Source organism: Charadrius vociferus, unplaced genomic scaffold, assembly GCF_000708025.1.
Source record: "Charadrius vociferus isolate BGI_N301 unplaced genomic scaffold, ASM70802v2 scaffold1, whole genome shotgun sequence".
NCBI classification, from domain to species: Eukaryota; Metazoa; Chordata; class Aves; order Charadriiformes; family Charadriidae; genus Charadrius; species Charadrius vociferus.
This window is the reverse complement of record NW_009647680.1, coordinates 9,578,607-9,604,921: the sequence shown is the minus strand read 5'-3', so window position 1 is coordinate 9,604,921 and position 26,315 is coordinate 9,578,607. Positions and strand designations below refer to the sequence as shown.

The 26,315-nt window shown below is 44.9% G+C and overlaps 1 protein-coding gene across 1 annotated transcript in view; it reads right to left on the bottom strand.

The window, feature by feature from the left end:
• The window catches only part of TENM4 (teneurin transmembrane protein 4), a 376,063-nt gene that overhangs the window by 116,478 nt on the left and 233,270 nt on the right, over positions 1-26,315 (bottom strand). The window contains exons 12-14 of the mRNA XM_009881209.1: positions 24,488-24,673; positions 17,636-17,662; positions 9,843-9,989 (exon numbers count right to left, since the gene is read on the bottom strand). Coding sequence (XP_009879511.1) covers positions 9,843-9,989; positions 17,636-17,662; positions 24,488-24,673 — 360 coding nt within the window. The remainder of the gene's footprint in view (positions 1-9,842; positions 9,990-17,635; positions 17,663-24,487; positions 24,674-26,315) is intronic.

Sequence of the window (26,315 nt, the reverse complement as noted above, 5' to 3'; positions counted from 1 at the left end):
CCTGCTGAAAGACAATTTTGCCACTGACTGCAATGGGAAGAGCCTCTGTGAGTAAATGTACTAGGCAAAGCCGAACTAGAAAGAAAAATAGCTATAAAATCCCATTGTCTTTCAGGAGTATTGCCAACGAAAGCATAAAATGCAGTGATTGCACAAATAATGGTGTCTCTCACCTCATCCAGTTCTTACCTTTCACTTTCCATACTGTGCCATTCACCAGGCAACACCGTCGCTTTTTGTGGGGACACGGTCTGCCTTGTATTACTGGGAGAGTTTGGATGGGGAAGGATTAAAATGCAGATGCTCAAAGGAAAAGCTAACAAAGTATTCGTCTTACCCTTGAGCAAATCAGCTTTTACCCTTCCAGCTCTAGTCTGAACTCCGGAGCAACAGAGACTAAAGGAATGGCTCAGTACTTCTGCACAAAACACGAGTTCTTGTTCACGCGAATGCTTGTGCTGAAGAAGTTTACAGGAGTAATGATGTTCTGCCCTGAGCTGAGGAACAACACTCCATTTACTTCAATCGGATTTGGGGAATAAATAGGTTTTAATAGGCGCTTTGCAGAGAACAGTTTTACCTGTTTGACAGAAGGGTTGGAGCTTTTGGCCCCACTGTAAGGAATCAAAGGGAAAACCCCCACAAACGGAAGGAACAATAGCAATGTGGCTGTCCGCGCCCTGTGACCACGTTAGCTATCAATGTTCTCATCGCTCTTTCTATCCCACCTGCTCTGGTTTGATTTTGCCTGAATAAGGTTCTCACCAGTTGTATCCCGGCTAAACGAGATTGCCGGCTGCTTGGGAAAAGAATCGCCCTCACATCTTTCCGTAAGTGCTCAGCACATGTTTGCAAGTTCAAAATAATAGAGTCATATGTAATAGTAATCACATATTTGAATTACAGTGCTCCTCGGGCTCTAGTGCAGAAGCAGAGCTCTGCAGTGCCGGCCGCTACAGAAATACATTGCAAAATTCTGTCCTGATCCAGTCCTACCCTCTTGTTTAACATCTGAAAAGAAAAAGAAGGGAAGAGGAAGGAGGAAATGGTGGAAAACACATGATAATCACCAGTAGCTGGGCACAAACCAGAGCTATAACAATGTGTTTAGAGTCTACGAGTTCACAGCATCCCCCAACTCATCGTTGCTCTAGAGGATGCAGTTGATGCAGTTGGCTTCATGGGATTCTTCCTTTCTCCAGGCAGGCTTTTAACAAAGGGATTTACGCATTGCACCACCAGCAAAGCGGCGCAGAAACCAGGCAATTTGTGCTTGGAGTGAAATTCATGAAGGCGAGCACGGCATGCGAGGGCCCTTCTCAGCAGAGGCGAGATGGGCGTTCACACAGGGCAGCACCTATAGGTTGCTCAACCCGCCCACGGTCATGCAACACCACACCTGAAGCTGCCTCCTTCAGGAGCCAAAGCACTTCTCAAAAGTGATTCTTCTGAGAAAAAAAAAAAGGACTCAGAGCTTAGAAATTTCTTTGTGGGAGCAACGGGTTCGCACCCTCAGCAGCTGAGATATCCTTGTCACCAAGGTCTCTCGCTTTCCTGGCAAGTGCTGGAAGTGTTAAGCTGCTGCTGCAAAGTTCACCCTAACATATTCTGTTGACTGAATCCAAGGCAATTCAAGCAATCATCTGAGCGCAGCTTGGAAAGTGGTCTCAGACAACGCAGATATGGGCATGTTTCTCAAATCCCGGTCAAGAGGAAAGTGGCCATGCACTCTACGCACCCTGAGCACACTCAGGGACAAAACTTTAGGTTTATAAGGGGACTTCCTGCCCCAAAAGGGAGGCAAGAGTTTGCCTCAGGTGGTAAAGCATGTCTGGCAGAGCTTTCCCGAATTTAGCACTGGTGCCCAAACTCTGCTTAAGTGCCTTTTCAGGTGAAGAAATGCTTTGTGAAACACGTGTCCAAGCATGTCTTTTCTGAAGACGGTTTGCGTCACCTTTTGTTACATCTCATATACCAGCAGTGCCTCCCTCCCATCAGCAACTTGCCTCATTTCAGCAGACAATGGTACGTTTCTTTTGACACAGAGGACACGTTCATGGTTTCTTTCTGAATCTATTGATCAAAAACATTTCATTAAGGACTAGTGAAAAGCACAAGGAACTCTCCCAAGCTGTCAAGACAACCCACAGCCGCTGGTAGACCCTCAGTTTACAACACATCATCCTCAGTAATGGCACAACCACCACCTACCCGTGGATGCTGTAACCCATCAGGTTCACGCCACCCTCCTGACAGCCCCAGTGCTAAGAACCGGCAGCAGGTGACAACCCAATGTTACCGCCCAACACAGAATCAGCAAAGAGCTGAAACTTGGAGATGTGAACTGGTCATTTTGTTCTCTTACTTGAGGAAAGGTTGATTAGCAGTCATCATAAAACAGAGGGAGAGAAGCTGGGTGATTTATAACAAATTATACCAGCTAGCCAATCTTTTCAGGTACAGCACGCTTTATCGTCTTTTTAGCAGTGCTTTGTGGTTCCTCCAAGATGACCCTGTTGTTTGGCTGGATCTATCAGTGACGGTAAATGCTAATTTATGACGGCCGTTTTCCCAGGTGCGTTCAGATCTCAACACTTCCCTTCGTAAATGTAGCAAGCACATTAATGCATCATCTTTTATGGTTTCGAGGAAGCAGGCAGCTCCCACACCATGCCCAGGAGACAATATTCTCGTGCTATAAAAGCCTTGCAGGCATGAAGTAAAGGTTCCTAACTGCGCAAAAAGAAAAAGAAAATAACTGAAGGCGCCCCACCACCTTGTCTGCAGCTCAAGCATTTGCAGAGACTAAAGGTTTGCGTTCTGGGGTTCTCCTGGATTCTTTACAATTCCCTTTACAACCCTGACGCTACTTTCAGGTGCAGCGCTACGTACTGGCAAAAAGCAATGCAGCCTCCTGCCAGCTCTCTAACGCGTTCTTTGGCATGTGGTGGACAGATGGTGGACACATGGGCGTTAAGAAGGTCAGTGTGCAGAGCCAAAATTTTGCTTGCCAAAGAATTTGAAATGCTACTGTCCCAAAGCATTATGCAAGTCTCCACCTTACTACGAGCACTACCTGATCCTTGAATGGGGCAAGCAAGACATGAAACATTACTCTGTCGAGTTGCACCAACTATGGTACGGTTAAACAAAGAGCATTGCTTTGCCTCAGAGAACCCATTCATAGAATTATAGACTCGTAGAATGGTTTAGGTTGGAAGGTTGAAGATCATAGAGTTCCAACCCCCCTGCCATAGGCAGGGACACCTCCCACCAGACCAGGCTCCTCCAAGCCCCGTCCAGCCTGGCCTTGAACACCTCCAGGGATGGGGCAGCCACAGCTTCTCTGGGCAACCTGCGACAGTGCCTCACCACCCTCAGAGTGAAAAATTTCTTCCTAATGTTTAATCTAAATCTCTGTTCTTCCTGTTTGAAGCCATTCCCCCTCATCCTATCACTACATGCCCTTGTGAAAAGTCCCTCTCCAGCCTTCTGGTAGGTCGCTTCAGATACTGGAAGGCTGCAATAAGGTCTTCCCGGAGCCTTCTCTTCTCCAGGCTGAACACCCCAACTCTCTCAGCCTGTCTTCACAGGAGAGGTGCTCCAGCCCTGTGATCATCATCGTGGCCCTCCTCTGGACCCGCTCCAACAGGTCCATGAATTCAATTCCTGAATTACATCCTCCCTGAAGTGAGAGCTGGAGTCTCGCAGCAGCAATAACTAATTCTTGGCTGTGAGGAAAGACAAAAACACCGTGTGCAGTGGCTTGGGGGCTCTCACCTGCTCACTGCTCCAGGGTTTGAAGACTAAGGCAATTTTCAGTTGTTCTGGCCCAGAAAGACAGAGGGAAGGACAGCATAAGGGTGGCTCCACCTGCTAGCTCTTAGGTAGCATCTGGTGGACCACAGACTGAACTTGCAAAGACAAAATGGGGCCACATTTACATTGGAATCTTTTGTTTGTGCTAGGCCAAATGCACTGCATGTGGCTGTCACGAATAAGACATAAACTGAGGGGCAGAAGCTTCGCTACTATGATTCTTGTGGAAAAAGAGAACTGAATGGTTTATTTTCTTCACTCCCAAAGGAAGATCATTGAACAGGTGACACATAAGAAAAACGAAGTTGCTATACTTCTATGCAATGGTGTGCAAAATACGTTAGGATAGGCCAGCATTACTTGACTGGGAAGATTATCTACTTGTCTGTCTATCCATCTATGTATCTATTTAAATTATCCTGCAGTAATCACTAGCACAAGCCCTTGGAACTGTTTAAATTGGGAAGAGAGGGCACAGAACAACAGACAACTGAACATCAACCTCTAATGAATGTGACAGGTTAGATAATATTAGAAACATTTCTATTCCAGACATATTTTTCATCTGAGAAAAGCCCAAAACAATAACAAAGGACCTAAAGTGAAGCTATTGTGTTGACCAAAGAGAACTTTTAGACCAAAAGAGTAATTTAGTTTAATATCACAAGTATTAATGTCACAAGTATTTAATGTCACAAGTGGTGTCCCCCAGGGCTCGGTGCTGGGGCCAGTTCACTTTAATATCTTTATCAATGATCTGGATGAGGGGATCGAATGCACCCTCAGTAAGTTCGCAGATGACACGAAGCTCTGCGGGAGCATTGATCTGCTTGAGGGTAGGATGGCTCTACAGAGGGATCTGGACAGGCTGGATCGATGGGCCGAGGCCAATAGTATGAGGTTCAACAAGGCCAAGTGCTGGGTCCTGCACTTGGGTCACGACAACCCCATGCAGCGCTACAGGCCTGGGGCAGAGTGGCTGGAAAGCTGCCTGGCAGAAAAGGACCTGGGGGTGTTGGTGGACAGCCGGCTGAATATGAGCCAACAGTGTGCCCAGGTGGCCAAAAAGGCCAACAGCATCCTGGCCTGTATCAGCAATAGTGTGGCCAGCAGGACTAGGGAAGCAATCATCCTCCTGTACTCGGCACTGGTGAGGCCCCACCTCGAGTACTGTGTTCAGTTTTGGGCCCCTTCCTACAAGAAGGACATTGAGGTGTTGGAGCGTGTCCAGAGAAGGGCAACGGAGCTGGTGAGGGGTCTGGAGCACAAGTCTGATGAGGAACGACTGAGGGAACTGCGGTTGTTTAGCCTGGAGAAAAGGAAGCTGAGGGGGGACCTTATCACCCTCTACAACTACGTGAAAGGAGGTTGTAGAGAGGTGGGGGCTGACCTCCTCTCACTGGTGACAAGTTATAAGACGAGAGGAAATGGGTTCAAATTATGTCAGGGGAGGTTTAGATTGGATATTGGGAAATTTTTTTTCACTGAAAGGGTTATCAAACATTGGAATAGGCTGTCCAGGGAGGTGGTGGATTCACCATCCCTGAAGGTGTTTAAAAAAAAGGTAGACGTGGTACTTGAGGACGTGGTTTAGAAGCGGTTTTGTCAGGTTAGGTTAATGGTTGGACTTGATCTTAAAGGTCCCTTCTAACCTCAGCAATTCTATGATTCTGTCATCTGTAATTCTTTTACAGTTTCAGGACAGTGGGACTCTCAATACAAGTCACACAGTTAGATGATTTCTCCGGAGCAAACATGGTTAACACAGCTTTGCTGCCCAATAGGATATCTGTGAGACTGCAAAGAATATCCTCTCCTCCTCCCCTGCATTTTTCCTGTACACTCTGTTCCTAATGGAGGAGTCTACAAACGCAACGGAGCCCATAGTCAGCCTACGGATTTTCAGCCTCTTCTCAAGGCTTTGTCAAATGCCATTAACTCCACTTCTAGGACTTGTCACAGAAGATAATTTCCTCGGTATTTTAAACATTCAAGCTTTTTGTTCTTCAAGTACATGACAGAGCACTTAGAGTGGGGTGAGAAAGGACTATTCTCAGGTAGTGAGTGTTTGCAGCCATGAGTTTGAGAGGTTATTTTTCTGCCAGAGAGAGGCAAGAACCACTTTTCTCAGCTAGTTTTAAGGAAACGCCTCCCATTTGTTGTAATACAGGTGGCCCCTGAGGTCAAACGTGCAAAATCTGAGCCTTTTACCCAGATTGTTAAAGCTCTGTCACTGCAGTGACTGATACCGGATGATCACCCGCTCAGTTACTTGCTGCAACTCCTTGCAAGTTGACGGGCTTTGTGTTTAAAAGTGTAAATAAAGTGGACCCAGGTGTGAAACCTAAGTGCTACCTTTGACAGATGACACTTGCGTGCGGAGAGGGGACTGCTCTCCCAGACACCTTCTTTTCTAACCTGAACGGAGATTACGTTTCACTGAGTCTCTCTCTGAGTGACTTCTCGCTTAGCTTGTTCTTGTTTATCTCAACAGCCTCCAGATGTACGAGGAAAACGCGTGTAATTTGGTACCCGTCTCCCTCAGGGTATGATTAGGCTGGGATCTGATGAAAAAAGACTCTGACTTCAGCTCCCATTATCCCCAGGAATTTCCGGCTGCAAGGATCTTGATTTGCAGACACATGATACTACAGTGCGGGAACCAGCTTCCGATGAGCTCAGGCAGAGGGAAACCCCCTCCCCGTAGCGTGAATGGCCCCACCGTGGTGTCTCAGCCTCAAGAGATGCTGATCTGAGCAGAACATGACTTGAAGGGCAGCAGTCACCAACCAAAAGTAGGCACCTACGAGGTCATATCTGAAATAGCTTGGAAAGATGATGCCCTAAACCTATTTCTCTCTGCTGATGGTACCCGTGGTGACCAGCTCAGATATTTGGCTTCTAAAGCCTCACGAAATGACTCTCATGGCCTACATTCCTGTGTGTATGAAGACAAATTCAGCGATTAGCCCCGAAATCCTTTACGGTGAACACTCAAATAAACCACCTTTTTCCAGCCCTGAGAAGGCATCACTCCGGAGAGAGTGATATGACCTCAAATGAGGGAGAAGCCATACTGCTCATACACACCCTACCCGCTCTTTCAAGAGGCTCTTCAGGCCAACATCTCTTCAGAGCTCTTTGAATTGCAGCCGTTTCCCAAGGTACAATGTCTGTGGTGACAAAGTGGCTGGGTCAAATATGGGCTCAATCCTGCTTCCTAAACACAGGTGTCTAGTGTCATTTGACTTGTCTTTGGATACCTGAGAAATCCAAAGGCAGCTGTCACACATGAAACATAAATATTAGGGGACCGGAACATCTTATGAGGAAAGGTTGAGGGACTTGGGGCTTTTTAGTCTGGAGAAGAGAAGACTGAGGGGGGAACTTATCAATGCTGATAAATACTCGAAGGGAGGGTGCCAGGGGGATGGGAACAGTCTTTGTTCAGTGGTGCCCAGTGACAGGACAAGAGGTAACGGGCACAAATTTGAACATAGGAAGTTCCATCTAAACATGAGGAGGAACTTCTCGCCTGTGAGGGTGGCAGAGCACTGGCACAGGCTGCCCAGAGAGGTGGGGGAGGCTCCCACTCTGGAGCCATTCCAAACCCACCTGGACACCGTCCTGTGCAACTGCTGTAGGTGCCCCTGCTCTGGCAGGGGGTGGGACTGGATGATCTCCAGAGGGCCCTTCCAACCCTGACCATTCTGTGATTCTGTGATATGCTCTACTAGACGTCCAAGCTATTGGCAAGGGGAAGCCGCAAGCTGGCTAGGGTACCCTAGGATGTCTCAGGTGGTGCTGGACAAAAGGCAACAGACAGAAAGTTGGAACACAGAAAATTATGATTAGATATTAGGAGAAAAAGATTTACTATAAGGATGGTCATATACTGGAGCAGGTTGCCCAGAGAGGTGGAATCTCCATCCTTGGAGGTGTTGAAGAATTGACTGGACACAGCCTTGAGCAACTTGATGTAATTAGACCTGCTCTGAGCAGGGGATTGAACTAGATAAACTGCTGGAGGTCCCTTCCAACCTAAATTATTCTGTGGATAGTCTACAAATGTCTCCAGCTGTCTTTCTATTGAAATCAGGATAAAAACTAAGAAACCGGTCCAGAATCTGCCTTTCTCCATGAGTCCGCGTAACTATATTTGAATCCTTGTGCTAAATGAGGAACTCAGGCTTCAAAGCAGTAGTGCCCCACCACTGCTGATGCCCCTGCATCTCAGGGGTTGACATTCTAGATTTGAGCCCACAAATACAAACGATCCATAAAAATGTATAAAAAATCAAGTCAAGAAGCTAAACATATTCCAGTGTTCCACTTCCCGGCTGAGGAGAGTCCTCAGCAGTAACACAGCAAAATCAAAGGAGTAGCAGAGTGTACGACATGGATTATTTGTGAACGGCAATGTGCACCATGTATGTGTATTTTTGCTTTACCAAAAGTAAAGTCAACACTCATTTGTGGGCTCTGACACACGAATACGCTGTCACAAGGCAACACCTTACAACCTGTCAGTTGCTCTCCTCTAGCCATGTACACCACTGCTCCACACAAGTTCACCAAATGCAATTTAGCAGCTGATGCGCACTAACTTGTAAACATGTCGATGCCTTTTGTCTCTCCCATTAACATCTGCTGTCTTGCAGACCAGCAAGGTGACAAACGCCTCATTTCAAGGTGAGGGTAACCCAGTTACAAGGTTAGCACCTTCAACCAGGAGATACAAGGAGATGGTGATCCACCAACCTTCTCAGAGCCTGGCCATGCTCTTTTTGATGTTATACAGATGTGCTCGACATTGTATGTTAGCCTGGATTACTCCTTCTTCCCTCTCTCTCTCTTCCTAAAAACTTCACAGGGTTTTCATTGTGGTTTCTTTTTCCACAGAAACTGGGATTATCCTTGGCTCTATTTACCCTATTTTTACACATCTGATGTGATGAACTTTATTGCTGCCCTGTGTCAGCTATAAATAGGAAAGACGAGTACAGTGATATTCAGTTTCATGTGAGGCAAAAAGCGACCTTTGTTTTACAGTGTGTACTCTTTGTACGGTTCTCCAGTTTTTTCCATCTTTTCTACAGGGATAATTTGGTCCATTTGCCATGCCAGATGTGCAGAAGTATTTTAAATATTCAATCAGAATCTCAGTTGCTGTGAAGCAGATAATCACAGTCTTGGCTTGGCTATTTTATTTTTTTTTAAAAAAACTGTACTGTTCTTGTGAATATGATAAAACAGAGGCTTGCAAAATGCAGTCTCCGCTTCACAGTCTGGGTGCTGGTCCAGACTTGCGGTTTACAAAGCCTTTTGCTGAGTGACAACAAAACAAATTATGCAGTCTCCCTTATGCCTTAAATTTAATATCTCATCTCCTGCCCTCTAATTCAAACCTTCACACTGCACCAGGGTTTCCTTTGTAATGAGATAACTCTGAATATTAAGTTTGCATTATGCAGAGCTATTATTCACATGCCTGACATCATTACATACGGAACCGTAATCAATAAAACATGGTTCGAGAGGGATTGGATGGCTTGTGGGCATGGGGATCAGTCACCGAAGCCTCTAAGTTTCTGCAAATCATCCAGCCCAAGTCGGTAGTGACCTACCAGAGAGCCTTGATGAAAACCTCAGGCAGCGAGGCCAGAGTTCGAACAGCGAGGGGCGTTTGCTGTCTGAGGTGGTCCCATCGTGTCACGGTTGAGCCACCTGGCTGGGGTGGAGTGACAGGACGAGAGCATAGCCTCTGCCCGCTCTCGGGTATACGGACTTGATTAGAGGATAAACAAACTTCCCTCTTCAGCCCCGGCACCCCAAGTCCAAATCCATTTCATTTGAATTCAAACCCGCTCTGGCTGAGTCAGCCTGGCAGACTTCGCTGTCTGCTCTCCACCAGCTGTCAAAACCCAATATCTGCCCTGCAGAATGAAGCCCAGCTGACTGTTGGCCGCGTGAGGTTTACAGGCTCCGCGAAGCCTGACATCTCACATGTGCTCACGTCCTACCTCCGTCGTTGTCTTTCCCATCGCCGCACGCCGTCTCCATGGAAGTGTCGCAGCCCGCTCCTCTCCAGCCCAGCTGGCAGACGCAGTGCCAGCCGTTCATGTCCAGAGTGCATCTGCCGTTGCCGTTACACAAGCCAGGGCATCCCTCTGCAAGGCAAACAGCCACATGTTCAAATGCACCGGAAAGACAAAGCAGCGCAGCCTTGAAAGAGGCTCGTTAAACAGCTTTTTTCTCCCTTTGCCTTCAGTTTATTTCTCCACTCTCACTTGCTGGTTTCCCAGCCGGAGCGAACTGTTCCAGTTCGGTATGGGAACGGTGGTGCCCACTCAATGGGCTGCTGTCTCCCAGGAGGTCCTCCCAGCGCAGCCTCCCTAATTGGATGGAGGGAATGGTGAGCTTTGGGGAGGCGATGAGATTTTCCTGCTTCGTTGGTCGTAAAACCCACCCTGCCCTCTGCGTCTCTTAAAGTATTTGCTTTGTAAGGACAAGATTTGGAGTTACCTAAATTGCATGGCGGGGTTAAAGTTCCCAGCTCCCAGCGGGATAAAGCAGTTGGCTTTCAGCGGTACCGAGATCTCAGACTGGTAAGCAGTCAAAGCTGGCTGGAAAGGGAAGGCACCTCCTGTGTTAGAAAATATTTGGAGAACACCTAATTTCTCTACTGTAGTCATTTTGGGGTGGGATTCACCTCATTCGGTTACAATTCACCTATAACGGAGATACCTTCAACTCTGTAGTCAGCTGAGAAAAAGCTCATCCCATGGCGTGAATCCCCTGGTGTGTGTCAGATGCCCACACTGAGGAGCTGAAGACGGTCTGGAAACACCCACTTCTCCCCACTGACCGGGGAGAGAGCCCAGCACACACACAGGCGTTTCTTTTATAGGTGATAAAACTCAAGGAGGATGAAGACCAAGCTCCCAGTCTGCTCACTAGGGTTTGATTTCCTCATCCGATGACCTCTCTCTAAGTTTTCCACCCTTCTTTTCCCCGCCGCCAAGAAAACAGCAGAGTCATTTCCACTGTAAGCAGCGATGTGAGGGAGGCTGCTGAAGCTTATATGGTTCTGGGGAGGGACTTTTTACCTGCAGAGCTCAAAAATCTTTATGGAGAAGCATTTGGAAATGTAATCCATGTCTGAACAGCTTAGGAAGCTGAAATACAAGGGGCTGAAGTGACTGCCAAGGTCACTCAAAAGGACTGATTACCCCAGGAACACCATACAGCCTTCCCGAACCTTGCTTGAAGACCCTCTCTACGTGCATGTTGCGCTACCCTGCCACATGGGTTGAGTTTCTTCAGGCCTTCAGCTTTGCCAGACGGGTTTGCGAAACTGTGCAAACGACCCAGACCTATCCTGCCCTAATGGGTTCCAGCAGGATGGAGAAGAGCCCGGAGAGGCAGGTGTGCAACATCTGGCCAGCTGCGTGGTGCAGGAGGGTCTGCGCAAGAAGTGGTGAGCCAGCACGTAGAGGACACCACAGCATTGCGTATCCTGCGAAACTTCGAGGGGCTTCAGAAACACCTTTTAACTGAAGAATTTTTTCACAAGGAACTTCGCATCTTTTCTAGCAGCGGTTTTCTAACAAGGGACAGATTTACAGGGACCAAATGGAAAAAGGGACAGGAGTGGTAAGGAAAAGCCTTTCAAAAGGTTCTTCAATAAATTTTTAATTTACGAATATATTTGTTGTATTTCAGTCTTTTAAAATGTGTATTCCAGGGGGGGCATATAATGTGTGTATGTATGTATGTGTGAGCATGCTTGTCTGCATGTGCATTTTGGTATTTACATACTGTATTAGTATTTATATACTACAGAAGAGCTACTTCTGTGCAAGGCTACTTGAAATTCTCCTTTTTAATGTCCTGCCTTCAGTTACTTACAACAGTGCCAAACTTTTAATCACTTAGTCTGATTTTTTTCTATGCTAGAGCTTATTTATGTCTTTGTTCCCTTTACTTACTTTCAGTACAAGCTGAAAGCATTCAGCTGTCTTGGAGAATGAGAGAGGAAGAAGTTACTTGTTAACATAACCTGCTAAAATAACTTAGCTAGGTAGGTAATCCCATTTTGGAGTAGATAACTTCAGTTTGGATGGGACTATCCTAACAGCAGAGAGAGGACTTTTTTCCCCTCTTCATAAATCTGCCAAAATTTGTCTAGATGAAAAACCTCTGAAGAAATCTCAGTTAATGTGTATTTTGCATGGTTCCATTAGAGCTTGGCTGGTACATCATCACTGAGCACACCTCACGGTTTTCCTGCTTGGACTCTTTATAACCCATCCTAAAAAGTTCTTTTCTATTCTGCAGTTGCAGAGGCCGAGCAGGAAACTCCTTGCAAAGGTGCGGTGGTGTTGACCTGGACAGGAGCGCAGTGAGAACCAAAAAGAGTTGGGTGATGAGAAGCTGAAGACACCACTGTAGAAGGGCAAGAGAAGGAGGGTTGGACACCACTACAGTTTTAACCCACCAAGTAGCGTGGAGCAGACTCATTTTTTTTCTGCAATGAGAAGAAGACAGGTTTTAAAAGTCTTTGCTAGGAGCTAAAGACAAAACATCTCCTGGGTTTGGTTCCAAGCCATGCAGGAACAGTTTCAAATCCTGGAAACAGTTTAAGTTAGGCCTATGAGGTTTCACATGATGAAAATTCAGAGGGAAAAGAGGGATTTCATTTTCCTGTTTTTGTTTTACTTATATTTTGCATTTCATAATCTTTGGAACAAAGATCTTAAAAGTAAAGACCTAACATTATTAGACAGAAAAGACACCATAGTGATGGATCACTTGCTCTGAGAGTGAAACCAGCAAATGATCTTCAAATGTCTCATGGGAGGAGTGTCCAGCAGGTATAAGGAAACATTAGTATAACTGTAAAAATTAGGAACTCACACGGAACTGCATGTGCTCCTCCAGACTTAGGAAAGGGGGAATTTGCAGTGGCAGAAAATGGCTGATGTAATTAGGATGGGAGCACCTTCTGCATCTGAAGGAATGAGAAGAGCTTGATTTGTCTGCTCTAGCACAGCAAAGGCTGAAAAGACTATGATTGTTTTCCACAAATTCATGAAACAGATAAACAGTGAGAAGGGAAAACAGCTATTTAAACCAAAGAGAATAATGCTGACATAAGAACAAATGGACACAAACCAAGCAGGAATCAATTCTGGCTGGAAATTAGAAAGAAAAAAGAAAAAGCATTTGCCAGGATCAAAGGAATAAAGCTTTGGAGTAGCCTCCCAGTAGGGTTATTAAGGAGAACTCTCACTGATCTATCCATAAAGCTTGGTAAATTTATATAAAGTTTTACATAATGTGGTTGCCCTTGACAGGAGAAGACTGGACACTAACTGAGGAGACCTCTTTCAGTCCTACCTCTTTGAATTTTGTGTGCAATTCACTGTCTGCAAGAAATGTGTTTGAGATTATCTGAGTGGGCTTTCATGATTTCCTTTGAATCTTATTGACCTGGACTCAGAGAAACTAAGTCGAGCATCTCAGAAGGCACAGAGAGAGAGAGAGGAAAAACATTGGTCAGGGGAGGAAAGACAGAATAGAGAATGTCATGAGATTATGCCTTCCCAAAGTGTCTGTTCCTCTTCTTGACTACGAAGGGAATCCAGTGTGACTAGACGAGATACAAGCATCTACGCTGTAGGTACCTACAGTGGGATAACTCCCACCTGCAATGTCATACTCCACTCTTGGCATCTTTCAAGTCTAAAAAGCAAGTTAACCTCTTCCCACCAAGGAGACAGTCATCTCTGGTTCCTAGTAAGGTCCAAGGCATCAGAGAGAACCATTTCCTAATGAAATAACCTCTTCTTCACAGATCCATGGACATAAAAGTTTTCAGCTATTAACCATGACATTACAAGGGACAGCAAAGGTTCAGTGCTGTGAGGATTAAATTGTACCTTTCCTGTGTCATGGGTTTGGTGCGACAGCAGACAGTTTTCAGAAGTAATGAGAAAGGAAACCATTAATAGAAAAGAACACAATTAAACAGCAGCTGTCAGAGGACTCATACCTTCAGAAAGTCAGAAGAAAACATGGATGCATAGGTCAATATATATAGGAGAATGGACCTATAAGTACGACCATTTCTGAACTGGTCCACTGAATAAAGACTTGACCATCACTAACACTACAGAGATAGGAACGTACAGGATTCCCCGTTCCACAAACTGTGCACTTCAAAGCACTTGACAAAAAGACGATACTAATAAACTTTATCCTCTCCTTTCCCCCATGCTGGGGAATAAAGCAAAAAGATCATCTTGTCGCCAAAGTGCTTCTGAATATCAGCACAGCGGGATAGCTTAATCCTCACAGATTTACACCACCATAATCTCCCAGCTCTGATTTCTCATAGCGGGATTCACTAATGACCCATTATTCCTGTTTGTGTTTGTTAACTGTATTTGGGCGACGAAGAGAATTAAATATCTGAATAGGGCTTTTTGAGGCGGGGGAGGAGGGAAACCCTTTATGTGAGTTACCAACTGAAGCACATGAAAGCGCTGCTGAAAGACGATGATACGGTGGGACACTCACAAAGATGTCAGCTCTGCTATGCAAGAGACAGTATGGACCATGGAAGCTATATAAAAAGTGGACTAATTTTGAACTAGACAAGAAAAGAGTATTAGAGTCAAAGGAGACTGTCACCAGAGTGAGGAATTATCCTGCCATTTTAAGATTGTTGGTAAAATAATCTGCTCTTAATGATCTCGACATTTAAGGCCTTCTCTAATTAGTCCAATTATAAACAATGTTCAATGGGATTTTTCTTCCAGCCAAGCCTCATTGCCACTTGAAATTGGACTTAAAAGGTAAGGCTATTATCTTTCCTCCATCGTCAGTAGGAAAGCACTGATGGATGCTCTAGCAAGTCCCAGAGGACAGTGGTTGAGCTCTGAAACGAGGAGGACATGGCTGAATGCAACATGTGAGGATGCAAACACCTGGAGGTGGAAAGAACGATCAGTAGAACCTGCAGAAGTTCTGTAGGACTGAAGGGGAGGAGCAAAGCATCGGCTGATCTCCGCAAACTATGAGAAACCTGGTAAAGTGTCCTGAAAAACACCCAACTCTTAAAACACCACCATGATCTTTTGTGATGATGGGAATCCAGAAATCCTTAATCCTGTAAAATGAAGATTAAAAAGTTGCTCGCCAGAGTTCCTACTGCTTGTAACTGTACAAATGAGGGAATCGGCTGTGGTCAGACCTTGGGTTCTCACTGCTTCTCAGGAGTAGCCCAAAGAAGTCAACTTGCAGCCATCCCTGAATTCAAATGTTGTTCAGCATCTTTACGTTTCAGACTACCTGTTTATACGCCTCCCTACAGTGTCAGTGTGGTTGCTTTTTAAGAGCGAGAACTGATAACCAACAATAGAAATGAATTATGTTGATGTACCATCAGCTCCATCGGTATTCTGGATGGAGAAGCTCTCTCTAAAATCAGCACCTTTTTAATAGTAGGCACCTCTTCTCCTTTTAAGCATTACCAGTGTTAATTAGGGCTCAATTTAGAAGACTCCACTCCAATTCTAGTTAGAGCTTCTTGTTTTAATCATGCTGATGTTTGCTATTGAAACTTGCCCTCCAATTTAGAAACAATTCTGCATCTTCTCTGACTTACTGGTCTATTGTAAAGCCGTAGGAAAGATTCCGCAGTAAATCAGGCTCACCCTTGACAACACAGGATTGCTGGGAAGGGATTTCAACCAGAAAGATGTTAATAATTAAGAAAGCCAAAAGGGCATGAGTAATTTAGTTTTGAAAAATGCACACCATGCAGTTAGCCAAGTAAAAAACATGTACTTTTAACGTTTCAGCTATTGCTAATCTTCCAAAAGAGACCATGCATGGGTAAGAGACAATCTTTTATTCTTAGCATGTTGCTTAACCTGTTACCCACTGAAATACTCACTAAATATAACGTGTCTTTATTCTTGGGCAGAAAGGTGAGCCAAAAGGTTAAAAAATGACAGCTACAGAAGACTTTAAAAAAAAAAAAAAATGGGGCCACTGAATGGCTAAATCCGTACTGAAGGTCCCTGGACCCCGGCTCTGCAGGTTGATTTCTCATCTCTTCTATCCCCTGGGTGCTTATCTGCTACCTTTTGATCCAGCCTTCTGCAAGACATGCTGAGATGAAAAAGGAGTCCTGGGGTTTAGAAATGCAAACCACGGAGACGTGGAAGATTAACAGGAGGTTCTGATGGCACTCCGTAGTGCGGGCCCGTATCTTCCTCTAAGGATGCCACCACTATTACTTCATAAGGGCACAACTGACCCTCTTTCCTTGATCTAAGAAGGAGAATATACTTTTTTTTTTCCTAATTTAAATAAAGGCAAGCACGTTTTACTGATGCTAAGCAATGAGAGAAAACTACCTACCACTGAACAACCCACTGATCTATGAACAGGACTGCAAGGACAGCTACCAGTTGCTACATTACACTGAAGGTGAAAGTCTCCTTATTTAAACTGTGGCCATTTCCTTAACATTACTATTTGCTTGTCTGTTCCAAGTTTTGCCCTATTTGCGATTAGTACCTGAACCTGCCTTTAAGCCTCAACGGAAACAAGAGAGGAACATTAGATTGCAAATTCATCCACAGAAGCGAAGTCAGTGGGGCAACTGTGTTTCTTGTCACACACCAAGGGCCCTATATGGCAGGGACTTCATTTTAACTGTTCACCGGACAAATATTTTGGCGTATCTGTCCTTCTTCATCAGCCTCTCACAGCTGCTGTTTCTGATTGCTCACAACCTGTAAAGGAGGGTAATGCTATGGAAGAAACTGATTTGTTCAACCTGATTTTTTGGTTTGTTTAACCAGCAAACATATGATGCTGCGTGGTGTCAGCACTGTGTTGCTGTTAGTGTCAAGCCAGCCATGCAGAAAGATATTTGTGTCCAACTCAATCATATTTACTGTCAGATTGTTGTATTTAACTAGATGTGTGCTATTTCAATACTTTTAGAAAGCTAAGTGCATTGTGGAACTGTCTATTTCTATTTAAAAGTCCTAAATTAATTTAGCTCGCTGCTCTGATTAATAAACAACTGAGATTTTTTTTTAAGATAGCAGATTACCTCTAGTCTGTAACAGTACAATTCCTTTTCTTCTTCGTTGAAGAAAGAGCTGGGTCCTAGACTTGCTTTACATTTATAAATAGGAACACAGGGTTGGATTTTGTTGTAGTGCACATTAATGCAACCTCATTAATTTCAAGAGTTTTTGTGGATTTATACAACCAAAGTCTTTGAGGTCATCGCATTTTTGTACCAAGAAGGAAAAATAAAATCATTGCTCAAAGTTCCCACGTAAGACTTTGCAGTCATGGCTCAAAAACACTAAGACTCCAGACAGAAAGTGCACTCACCTGCTTGTTACAAAATGGATCATAGACATTTAATTAAAACACACCACTGTACAGGGCTCCTGCTGTATTCACAGACACTTTTGTTTCCTCCTGACTCGCCTTACCTGGGTAGGAGGGGTGAGGATGAGAGATGACTCGGAGGGGAGGACAGGGACAGGGGGACGGGTAGGAACACCGATACAATGTTAACACAGGGTCACGACAGCACTTACGGAGGTATTTCCTACCTAAATGACTGGAAAGTTCACCCTTCCAGACATTAGGGAGCACTTTGGTGACAATGAGGAAGAGATGTAACCTCAACACAGCATGTTCACGGTGCATTTTTTTTTTAAAAAAAAAAAAAGAAACACAAAGACAATAGGAAAAATAGGAAGGAAGAGCATACCTTTCACTACCTTATCCAGATAGTGAGCTTGGGAGATAAAAGACAGGACATTTAAGGTAGGATTGAATAAGTGCATTGCGGCTTACTACGAGACTGTGCAGGTGCTAGAAAGGCAAAGGAGAGTTCGCTGTGACAGGAAAAGAAAAACCTTGATTATGAGTAGAGAAAAAAAAAAGGAAGAAGGGTGGAGCAGCCCTCCTCAGTCAAAGAGCTCAAGAAGGCTGTGTTTAGGCATCCAGTCATCTTTGCTCATTAAGATCAGGAAGAGAAACAGGAAAGTTTTATATATATATTTATGCGTTTGTGTATATATAGAGGGATATATATGTATAAATATATACATATGGCAGAATATTGTAATGCTCTGCTCGTTTGTAACAGTCTACCTCTGTTTTACTGACTGCTTTTCTTTTCATCAGGAAAAACAGAGTCGTTTGAAGGTCCTCCACCTGATTGTCTTATATTTTCCTGCACAAAGAGGCACAGTTCTGTGACCTTACCAGACTGGGAGAGGCTTTTCCCTGGATCTTCTTAATGGTAATACATTGCATTTATACAGCATCCTCTAGCCCCAGATCAAATTACTTTACAAATATTAAATTAACCTCATGGCAGCTCTACCAGATAGGTATTAATATACTCATTCCAAGGAGGGCTAAAGGGAAAAAAAAAATAGAAGTTATAGGTGTAATGGGAGCAGTCAGGTGCCCAATTCCCATGGAACATTAATTTGGAAAACCACCTTCTAATTGATTTTCTGGGGTCAAACAGAAAGTTGGTGGCAAAGACACAAGCCAAAGCCAGGAGTCCTGCCTTGGAGAGCCCTCGCACGTGCCAGCAGGCGGCACCCTCTGTCCTAACGGCAGCTGGTCACTATTAATATATAAGAGGCTTCGAGTTTTGCCTTTCTATCTTACACTACCTGCTTAAACGTTATTTCCCATGTTCTCTTGTCCGCTCCCTGCCACCTCTCTCTCAGTTGTGTCCCGGTACCTTTTTGAAGAGGTTTTTGTTTCAGGTTCGCTCACGCACGCCGCCCGCCTGGGAGGTCACAGCCCTCGCAGGGCTTGTTTTTCCATCCTGTGAATCTAACGCATCCGCTGAAGCACTCTTGTAAGTAAGCAGAGAGGGCTGGGGGGATCAGAGCTAACCTAGCTAACCTGCCCCAGGCAGCTACGAGGCTTGGGAATGAGATTAAGTACCGATTCCAGTGTGACGGTGGTGATGTGGGAAGGACGGCATCACCATCTGCTTGGATGGCGGGTGAAGCCTGGGAAGGGGTCTCCTGGATCCTGACATCCAGAGCAGCCCAACCTGTAAATTCGGGCAGCAGTCACTGTGCAGATGATGGCAATGGTGGCAGTTGCCGATGCCAACCATATGCCAGTTGGGCATCAACGTTTTCTTGCAATTTGAAAACCAGCGGAGCCCTTCTATGGGAATCTGCCATAGTAGCATGAATCTTTCTTCTCTAACCCCGGACAGTCTCATCCCCATGCTATATTTCTGGCATTAAAATATCATCTTATTATCTACAATACTCCTTTGGAAACCCTGTGGCCATGTGGGACACGCTGAGGAACTATGTAGGGTTACTTTTCTAAGGTTTCCTTTGCACCCAAAGCCACCACACTCAGCTCCATGTCACCACCCCTCTCCTGGAAACCACCATCCCTTCAGATCTGCCGTGAGGGGAGCTCATGTGAGCATTTTTCAGTCTGAAAATCCTCTCTTTTCACCAGCCTGAGCTAACTTGGTTTGTTTTGTCTGAAGCACGTTGGGAAGGATCACATGAGCGTTCCACTCAGCCCATAGAGAGGACAGAAAGAAACGAGAGATGCTGGGGGCAGGTCTTTGGGTAGGACTCCTTCCCCACCACACTCTCCTTCTTCATTTTCTAAATATTCTTTTCCCTTTACCTTCCCCATGGGGTGAAGTGGACAGAGTGACATCACTGGAATTAAAGTGAGATCACACAAATTTGAAGGAGAGGAGAAAGTAGCCATTGACTGCTGAAGCAGTGACGGCACAAGTTTATGCCACAGGGGCAGGGACAAAGACTGTCTTTGAAGTTCATCTGTGCTTAATATTGACTGTCAAATGATTACCTTCAGCTTGATGCAAAATCGTGCCGGAACAAAGCAGCATGCGCCTATTTGCCACTGACTGCTCTAACCGTGGCCTTCTCATCCATCCCAACCAGGTCTTCGAGTAGGACTCCTTCCCCACCACACTCTCCTTCATTTGCTACATATTCTTTTCCCTTTATCTTCCCCATGGGGTGAAGTGGACCGTGGCCTTCTCATACCCATCCCAACCAGGCAGCGCCGCTGGCAGAGGGTCAAACACGGCTCAGCCTCTGCTGCAGATGATCCTGAGCGCTGCAGAGAGCTGACTATCTGCTCTGCTGGGCCGAGAGCAGCGAGAACCTTCACCAGACACGGGTGGGCTTATTTTATGCTGGGCTGCACATGGACCGAGCTGCTTTATGGATTTCAATGGCACGAGTGACATGTTAGAAAGTCAGAGAAAAGAGACCAGGATCCACCTGTAACGTGCCTCGTCTGGATTCCAGCTGCTCCGGCAGAAGCCGAGAGGCACTGATTACAACCCTGGCTATTCAGAACATGTGGGATTATTTATGCAAGGAGGCTGATGAAAGGCAAACTTAAAGGGGCAGATTTCTCCAAAATCAGAGTTTGGCTAAGTAAAAACAAAAACCAGTCGCATGGCGCCACAAGCAGAAGCCCACGTGGGATGTGCCGTCTGCCCCTCTGTCCAGGCACTGGTTATTGCCTACATCACCAGTGTGCGCCAGGACAAGACTTTCAAAAGAAGTTAAGCACGTAGCTTTTGCAAGAGATCAATGGGAATTAGGCACTGAGGTGCTTTGAAAATCCTGCTAAGTAGATTGTTGTGTGTTTGGAGAGCTTACTGCTGGTCCCACAGCTCTCTAGAGACCCTATAGTATTTGGGTGCAGCAACTCGATGTCAAGGGATGGCTTTGGTCTTGTGTCCAGGCTGTTCAAGGATGATGAACATCCCGACTCCATCACACAGGGAAGCCCTCTCTGCCATTATTTTTCTAAATAACCCTAATATGAATCAAAGGATGAAGGCTCGTTGCTAGTAAAATATCATAGAATCATAGAATGGTTTAGGTTGGAAGGGACCTTGAAGATCAGCGAGTTCCAACCCCCCTGCCATGGGCAGGGACACCTCCCACCACACCAGGTTGCTCAAAGCCCCGTCCAACCTGGCCTTGAACACCTCCAGGGATGGGGCAGCCACAGCTTCTCTGGTCAACCTGGACCAGTATCTCATCGCCCTCAGAGTGAAAAATTTCTTCCTAACATCTAATCTAAATCTCCCTTCTTCCAGTTTGAAGCCATTCCCCTTCATCCTATCACTACATGCCCTAACAAAAAGTCTTTCCCCAGCTCTCCTGTAGTCCCTTGAGGGACTGGAAGGCCGCAATAAGGTCTCCCCGGAGCCTTTTCTTCTCCAGGCTGAACAACCCCAATATCATACAGAGAGATTCACATATCAGATAAAATCTCAGTGCATGGCCCACATAGGAAAAGCGAAGTCTCTCTTTGCATCTCAGGTGGGATGCACAGCACCTGGGGCACCATCCAGGCTGTATCACCAACCGCGTCAAATTTGAGGCCAGGCTGTTACTGCCCTGGGAAATTTTGGGAGTTGTTCATAAAACCCAGGAAATTTTCCATGGTGCCACTGGGGAATCAATCCCATAGAAGAGCCCACCACAGAGCCGAGTTGTAATTTGGCCTTTCAGAGCCCACAGTAAGAGGGTTTACATCACCTTTAAACTCAACGCTCCGAAGACTCAACACGCTTCTGTTTGGGCCAGAAGAGAAGAAAGTGGAATTCTCGCAAGGTTTCTAACAGGGGGCAAATTTGGAATAAGCTGGAGAGCCCACCACAGGAGTCTGGCATTGTGGCTGTTGTCACATGGGGCTTTTTTCGTTTAAGGAATTTGAGTAAATCGATTGAACCATTCTGCTGGATCTCAGGATTCCTACAGTTATATAATCAACTTTCTGGTCTTCTTTTTTTTTTGCCTGGATGCACTAAGTTTGCTGAATTAGGATGATGAATGGTCGGGAATTAACTGGGGCTCCTCTACTGAAATCTCTGAGTGTGAGCAATCGAGCTAGTGTATTCGGTAACACGACTCTTTGTATAAGCAAACAAAATTAATCCACTGGGATCAGAGTTCCCTCGAACACCATAAGAAAGAGCCTCCTATGACCTACAAAACAAAAGGGTTTCTTACTCTCAAACATGCTCAACAGGGAATGGAAGAAGTGTCCTTTACTTGTACCGTCCATTTCTACCATGTTACCTGCACACACGGCAAGATTGTTAAAGCATCACTTCAGCAATGGGGTTTTATGCTCATCAGTGCTAAAGCAAACCGGGCCATGACACAGACATATAAGGAATTACTGTCAACAGAACAAGTTGCCATGCAGGGAAATTACACAAGGACAAGGGGAACGCTTTCCACATACTTAATGTAATTCCAAGTCAATGTCCTTTCATCTGTGCCAATATAACTAGCTTATTACTCCTTCTAAAGCTATTCAATTTTCGTGGATATTTATCACTTTGCCAAATCTCCTTTTCATTCTACACATTTATCAATGAAATATTCCATAGGAAATACAGTTTACAGCTTCAGAGGCATGAGACTACGTACAAATTCATTGCTAAATCACCATGCGAGAAGATGAGGTGTCGCGGGGGTGGGGGGGTGGAGGGGGAGTGAAGTGAAAAGAAACAGGATTGCTCCAGCACTGAAAGTATTAAAGAATGATTCCTAAACTAAGGCAGCTCTGCAATAGGAAGGTAGCACCACACAAAATGACAGTGTGCACCAGTAAAATCTTGACGTTGACTGCATTGCGGCGCTGGCCTTTTCCACAATAACACCGCTCTTTATACCTAAGAGTGAGGAATACCGCAAATAATGGGGTAAATTTAATTACCATGAAAGAGAAAAGCTTGTTGTTCAAAAACAGCCTGGGCATATCAGCTGTGTGGAGAAATACCATATACCGAACTAGTGGCATTTTGGTTTTGCGGCAGAACTAATAACATGGCACTGAGGGTATGAATTGGGCTCTTTTCATGCATAAATGACTTTCATACAAAATTGTCCCCTGGATTTGGGGCCTTTTGCTGAACATTTTTTTTTTCTTTTAAAACCCTTTCATGAATCTGTGTTGCTTTCCAAATCAAAGTACTTGAACACAAGGCTATAAAATAATATTGTAGAAACACAGGATTCCAATTAACACAGGACCGCTCTCTTTTCATTTTAAAGTCATTTAAGAGAGGGCTTTTTTTTTTAATCCCTTCCTCATGAAAAGAAATAAAAACTGCTAGGGACATAGAAAAGAAAGCAGAATATAATGTCTAATGAGACAGAGGAAGTTTTAAGAGCTAGATATTTTTCATTAGGGGATGCATGTGGAGACCATAATGTGGTAGGGTGACATTAGCATAAATAAATGATAAGTAGAATTGAGCCACAGATACGGTTTGTACCATTACCCTAATGCTGGAATTAAAATACTGTGATCGGGCTTCATTTCCTGTCTGTCTCTGTGTGTACAAACTTACCTGGTGCTCAAGCAAAAAAAAAAGTGATGTCTACATATAATTAAGTTGATAATCCACACGGATAACTACGCCGACATTTGCCCAGGTATTGCTAGGGGTTAATTTTGATGTAGTGTGATTTATACACACCATGGCATAATGAAAGCAACATCTTCTTGTCTTTAAAAGAAGCTGATTAAAATACGATGACTGGAGGAGAATTTTCGCTCTGGAATAACTCTTCTAAAGTCAACTGATTTTTTTTTTTTCAGGTCCACACAGTCATTATAGAGAGCAGAACTGGATTCACTAATTCAGTTTTCCATTAATGTATAATAAATGGTATCTGGGGAGTTTTAATGCTACTGATTTTATAGCCTGACTACGGATCGGGGACTAAAGTGGTTGAATGTATGACAGTCAGAAAAAAGGGAGAAGGGAAAATACATCAAGGAGTTAAGTAAGACGAAGGAAGAAGGAGGGAGGTAAAGCCAAGCCAGTCCATTAATGATGCTGCAAATTGCTTAACCTGAGAACTGCACCTCTTTGCATGATTTCAGCATATTGATGGCAACTTAATAATAATAATAATAATAATAATAATAATAGTAACAACAGACATGACACTGAGAGCTCAAGAGAAGTGCCAGGTGCATGAGGAATACAGAGCCAAAGAGAGAGGGAAATGAAATGGTTAGAAGGGTAGCAGAGCAGACGAGGGATTAGCAAGACAGAGTTAAATACCAGCCAGAAGTCATTTGACTGCAGTTTCTTCTTTTATACTGGCAAGCAAAGTGGCAGAGCAAATAATGCAGCAAATAAAAGGAAAGAAAACTTGAAATCAGATGCAGGTTTCTGAAAATGCTGTCACCATAGGAGAGAGAAGTCCTGGAGGCCACAGAAAGACCTTTTGAGAGTGGCAAAGTGGGATGGTTTTAAAAGCATCCAGCTGACATTTGACGGCTTGTCTCTATGAGATCAAACCCCACATAGGTGTACTTCACGTCTGATAATAAAAAATATATATAGCCATGTCATCAACAAATGAAAGGACATTTTGTCTTGTTCCCACATGAAAATGTATGATGTCAGAACTTGAAATCCAAGAACAAAGGTGCTCATGCTACACTAAGTCACACATATTCAGTTAAGCATGCACCTTTCCTCCTCCCTGATCATCAATTATTCTTTTAAAAGTAGTCGGTTTTTCTTTCTCCCTACCAATAGTGCAGTGCTCTCCATTCCAGCCCGGGCTGCATTCACACTTGCCATCCCGGCATGTCCCGTGCTCATTGCAGCGTGGGTGACACGCTCGCTGATCACAGGCTGTGCCCATCCATCCCTCCTCGCAACGGCAGGTGCCTCCGACACAAATGCCATGTCCTCCGCAGTCCGCTGCACAAATCTCTGTGGGAGAGGAGAGAAGAGAGAGGAGGGGATATGGGTGGAGAGAAGGGAGAGGGGGGGAAAAATCCAGTGTTATTGTTAAGAAAAGCAGCCACACTTCACTACCTCGCCTTACGGGGCAATGAAAGGAATTCCTGGAGCTCATACCGCTAATCCTTCCTGACAATAAGAATCTAATAAGTATATCCCAAAAAAAAAAAAAGGGACGGACATGGATTGCCAGAGGTCTGCTGTGATTGATCCTCCTATTTGCTTTCTAATTCTCTTGCGCTCCTTGAGCTTTTGTGCTCACCAAATCCGAAGGGGAAAGCTCTTCCAATAAACAGAACAAAAGTCACATTTAATTAAAATCTGGTTAAGTGTGGAAACAATGTGCTGATAAACTACTGATGCTGAAGTTAAGCGCTGGCAAAGCCTGTTTATGGCTTGTTAACCCACGGTTCTGGGGATGGGGTTCGTTAAAACACTTCTCTCTTCAAAATTAATACAGAATATTTCTATTTCTGCTGAGTCTGTGCACCTGCGGTGTCTCTGTTCTCCGACCACCCCATTAACAATCCCCTCTCAGGCATTTGGAGGTATCACCATGATTTTTTTTGGTGAGCTATGTGAGCTGGAGTTTATAGGATGGTGCTTGTTCCTGAGTCTTACTGGAGTTAACGGAAGCAGGGAGTCACAGCTGGGTATTTCGGTACTTACCTTCAAAAAAGAGAGGAGCTAAGGGACAGGCGCCGGCCCTTCCACCCTCCGTGAGCCCCAGTGGGTATGAGGACACAGATCTGCACACTATTTTTGCCCAGCGCTAGGCTTTTGGCTAAAACCTGGCATGCCCTTGGCATGAATTTGGGACACTTCATGTTTTCACCTGCATTGTATTTGTCTGGAAAAAAGGAGACTTGGTGGAGAACTGGTACCCGGGAGTCAGGCGTTAAAACGCCTGTTACCGCCATCGCTATAAAGGACTGATTTCAAGGAAAAAAATAAAAACAAATACAGATGGGGTGTTATACTGCAGATGAAATACAATTAATGTATTTCTTCTTCTCCGGGCTCCTCACCTATCTACTCACTTTCCATCTCACACAAACCCCGACTGCCCTCTCCTCATCGGAGCAGAGGCAGTTCAGACTACATTTCAGGCTGTCGGGTCTCTGAGTTCCGCCCGGTGCATCTAAATTGGATCAAACTTTCCCAAATGTTTTGGACTCAAGCCTTCTGCTTGACTGAGTCATTTTACAGATTTTACAGGGTAAGGACATGGTTCCCTTTGGGGAGAGTGGAGAGAAGATGTGAATGGAAGAAATGCTGAGCAGGGCTGGGCTGGGAGCCCAGAAAGGGGCACCAGGGTACACTGCAGAGCACATTTTCTCTCTCTTCCTCCACATGCGTACCCCCAAAACTAATACCTCAGGCACCAACCCGTCTCCAGCGCCTCTCTTTGCGCTTCTGAGCATATGAAGTGCAGGATTCAGGCCTTGAGCCTTGTGGTGGAGCGGCGACTGGTATTATACAAGACATTTACTTCGGGTCACTGCCTGCACATAAAATATTCAAAACTACTCAGCCTGCATTAACATCACACCTGACTGAAATTCAGCCTTCCTAAAGTTGCCTTGAGTCTTTTGCTAATTAATACCGCCAG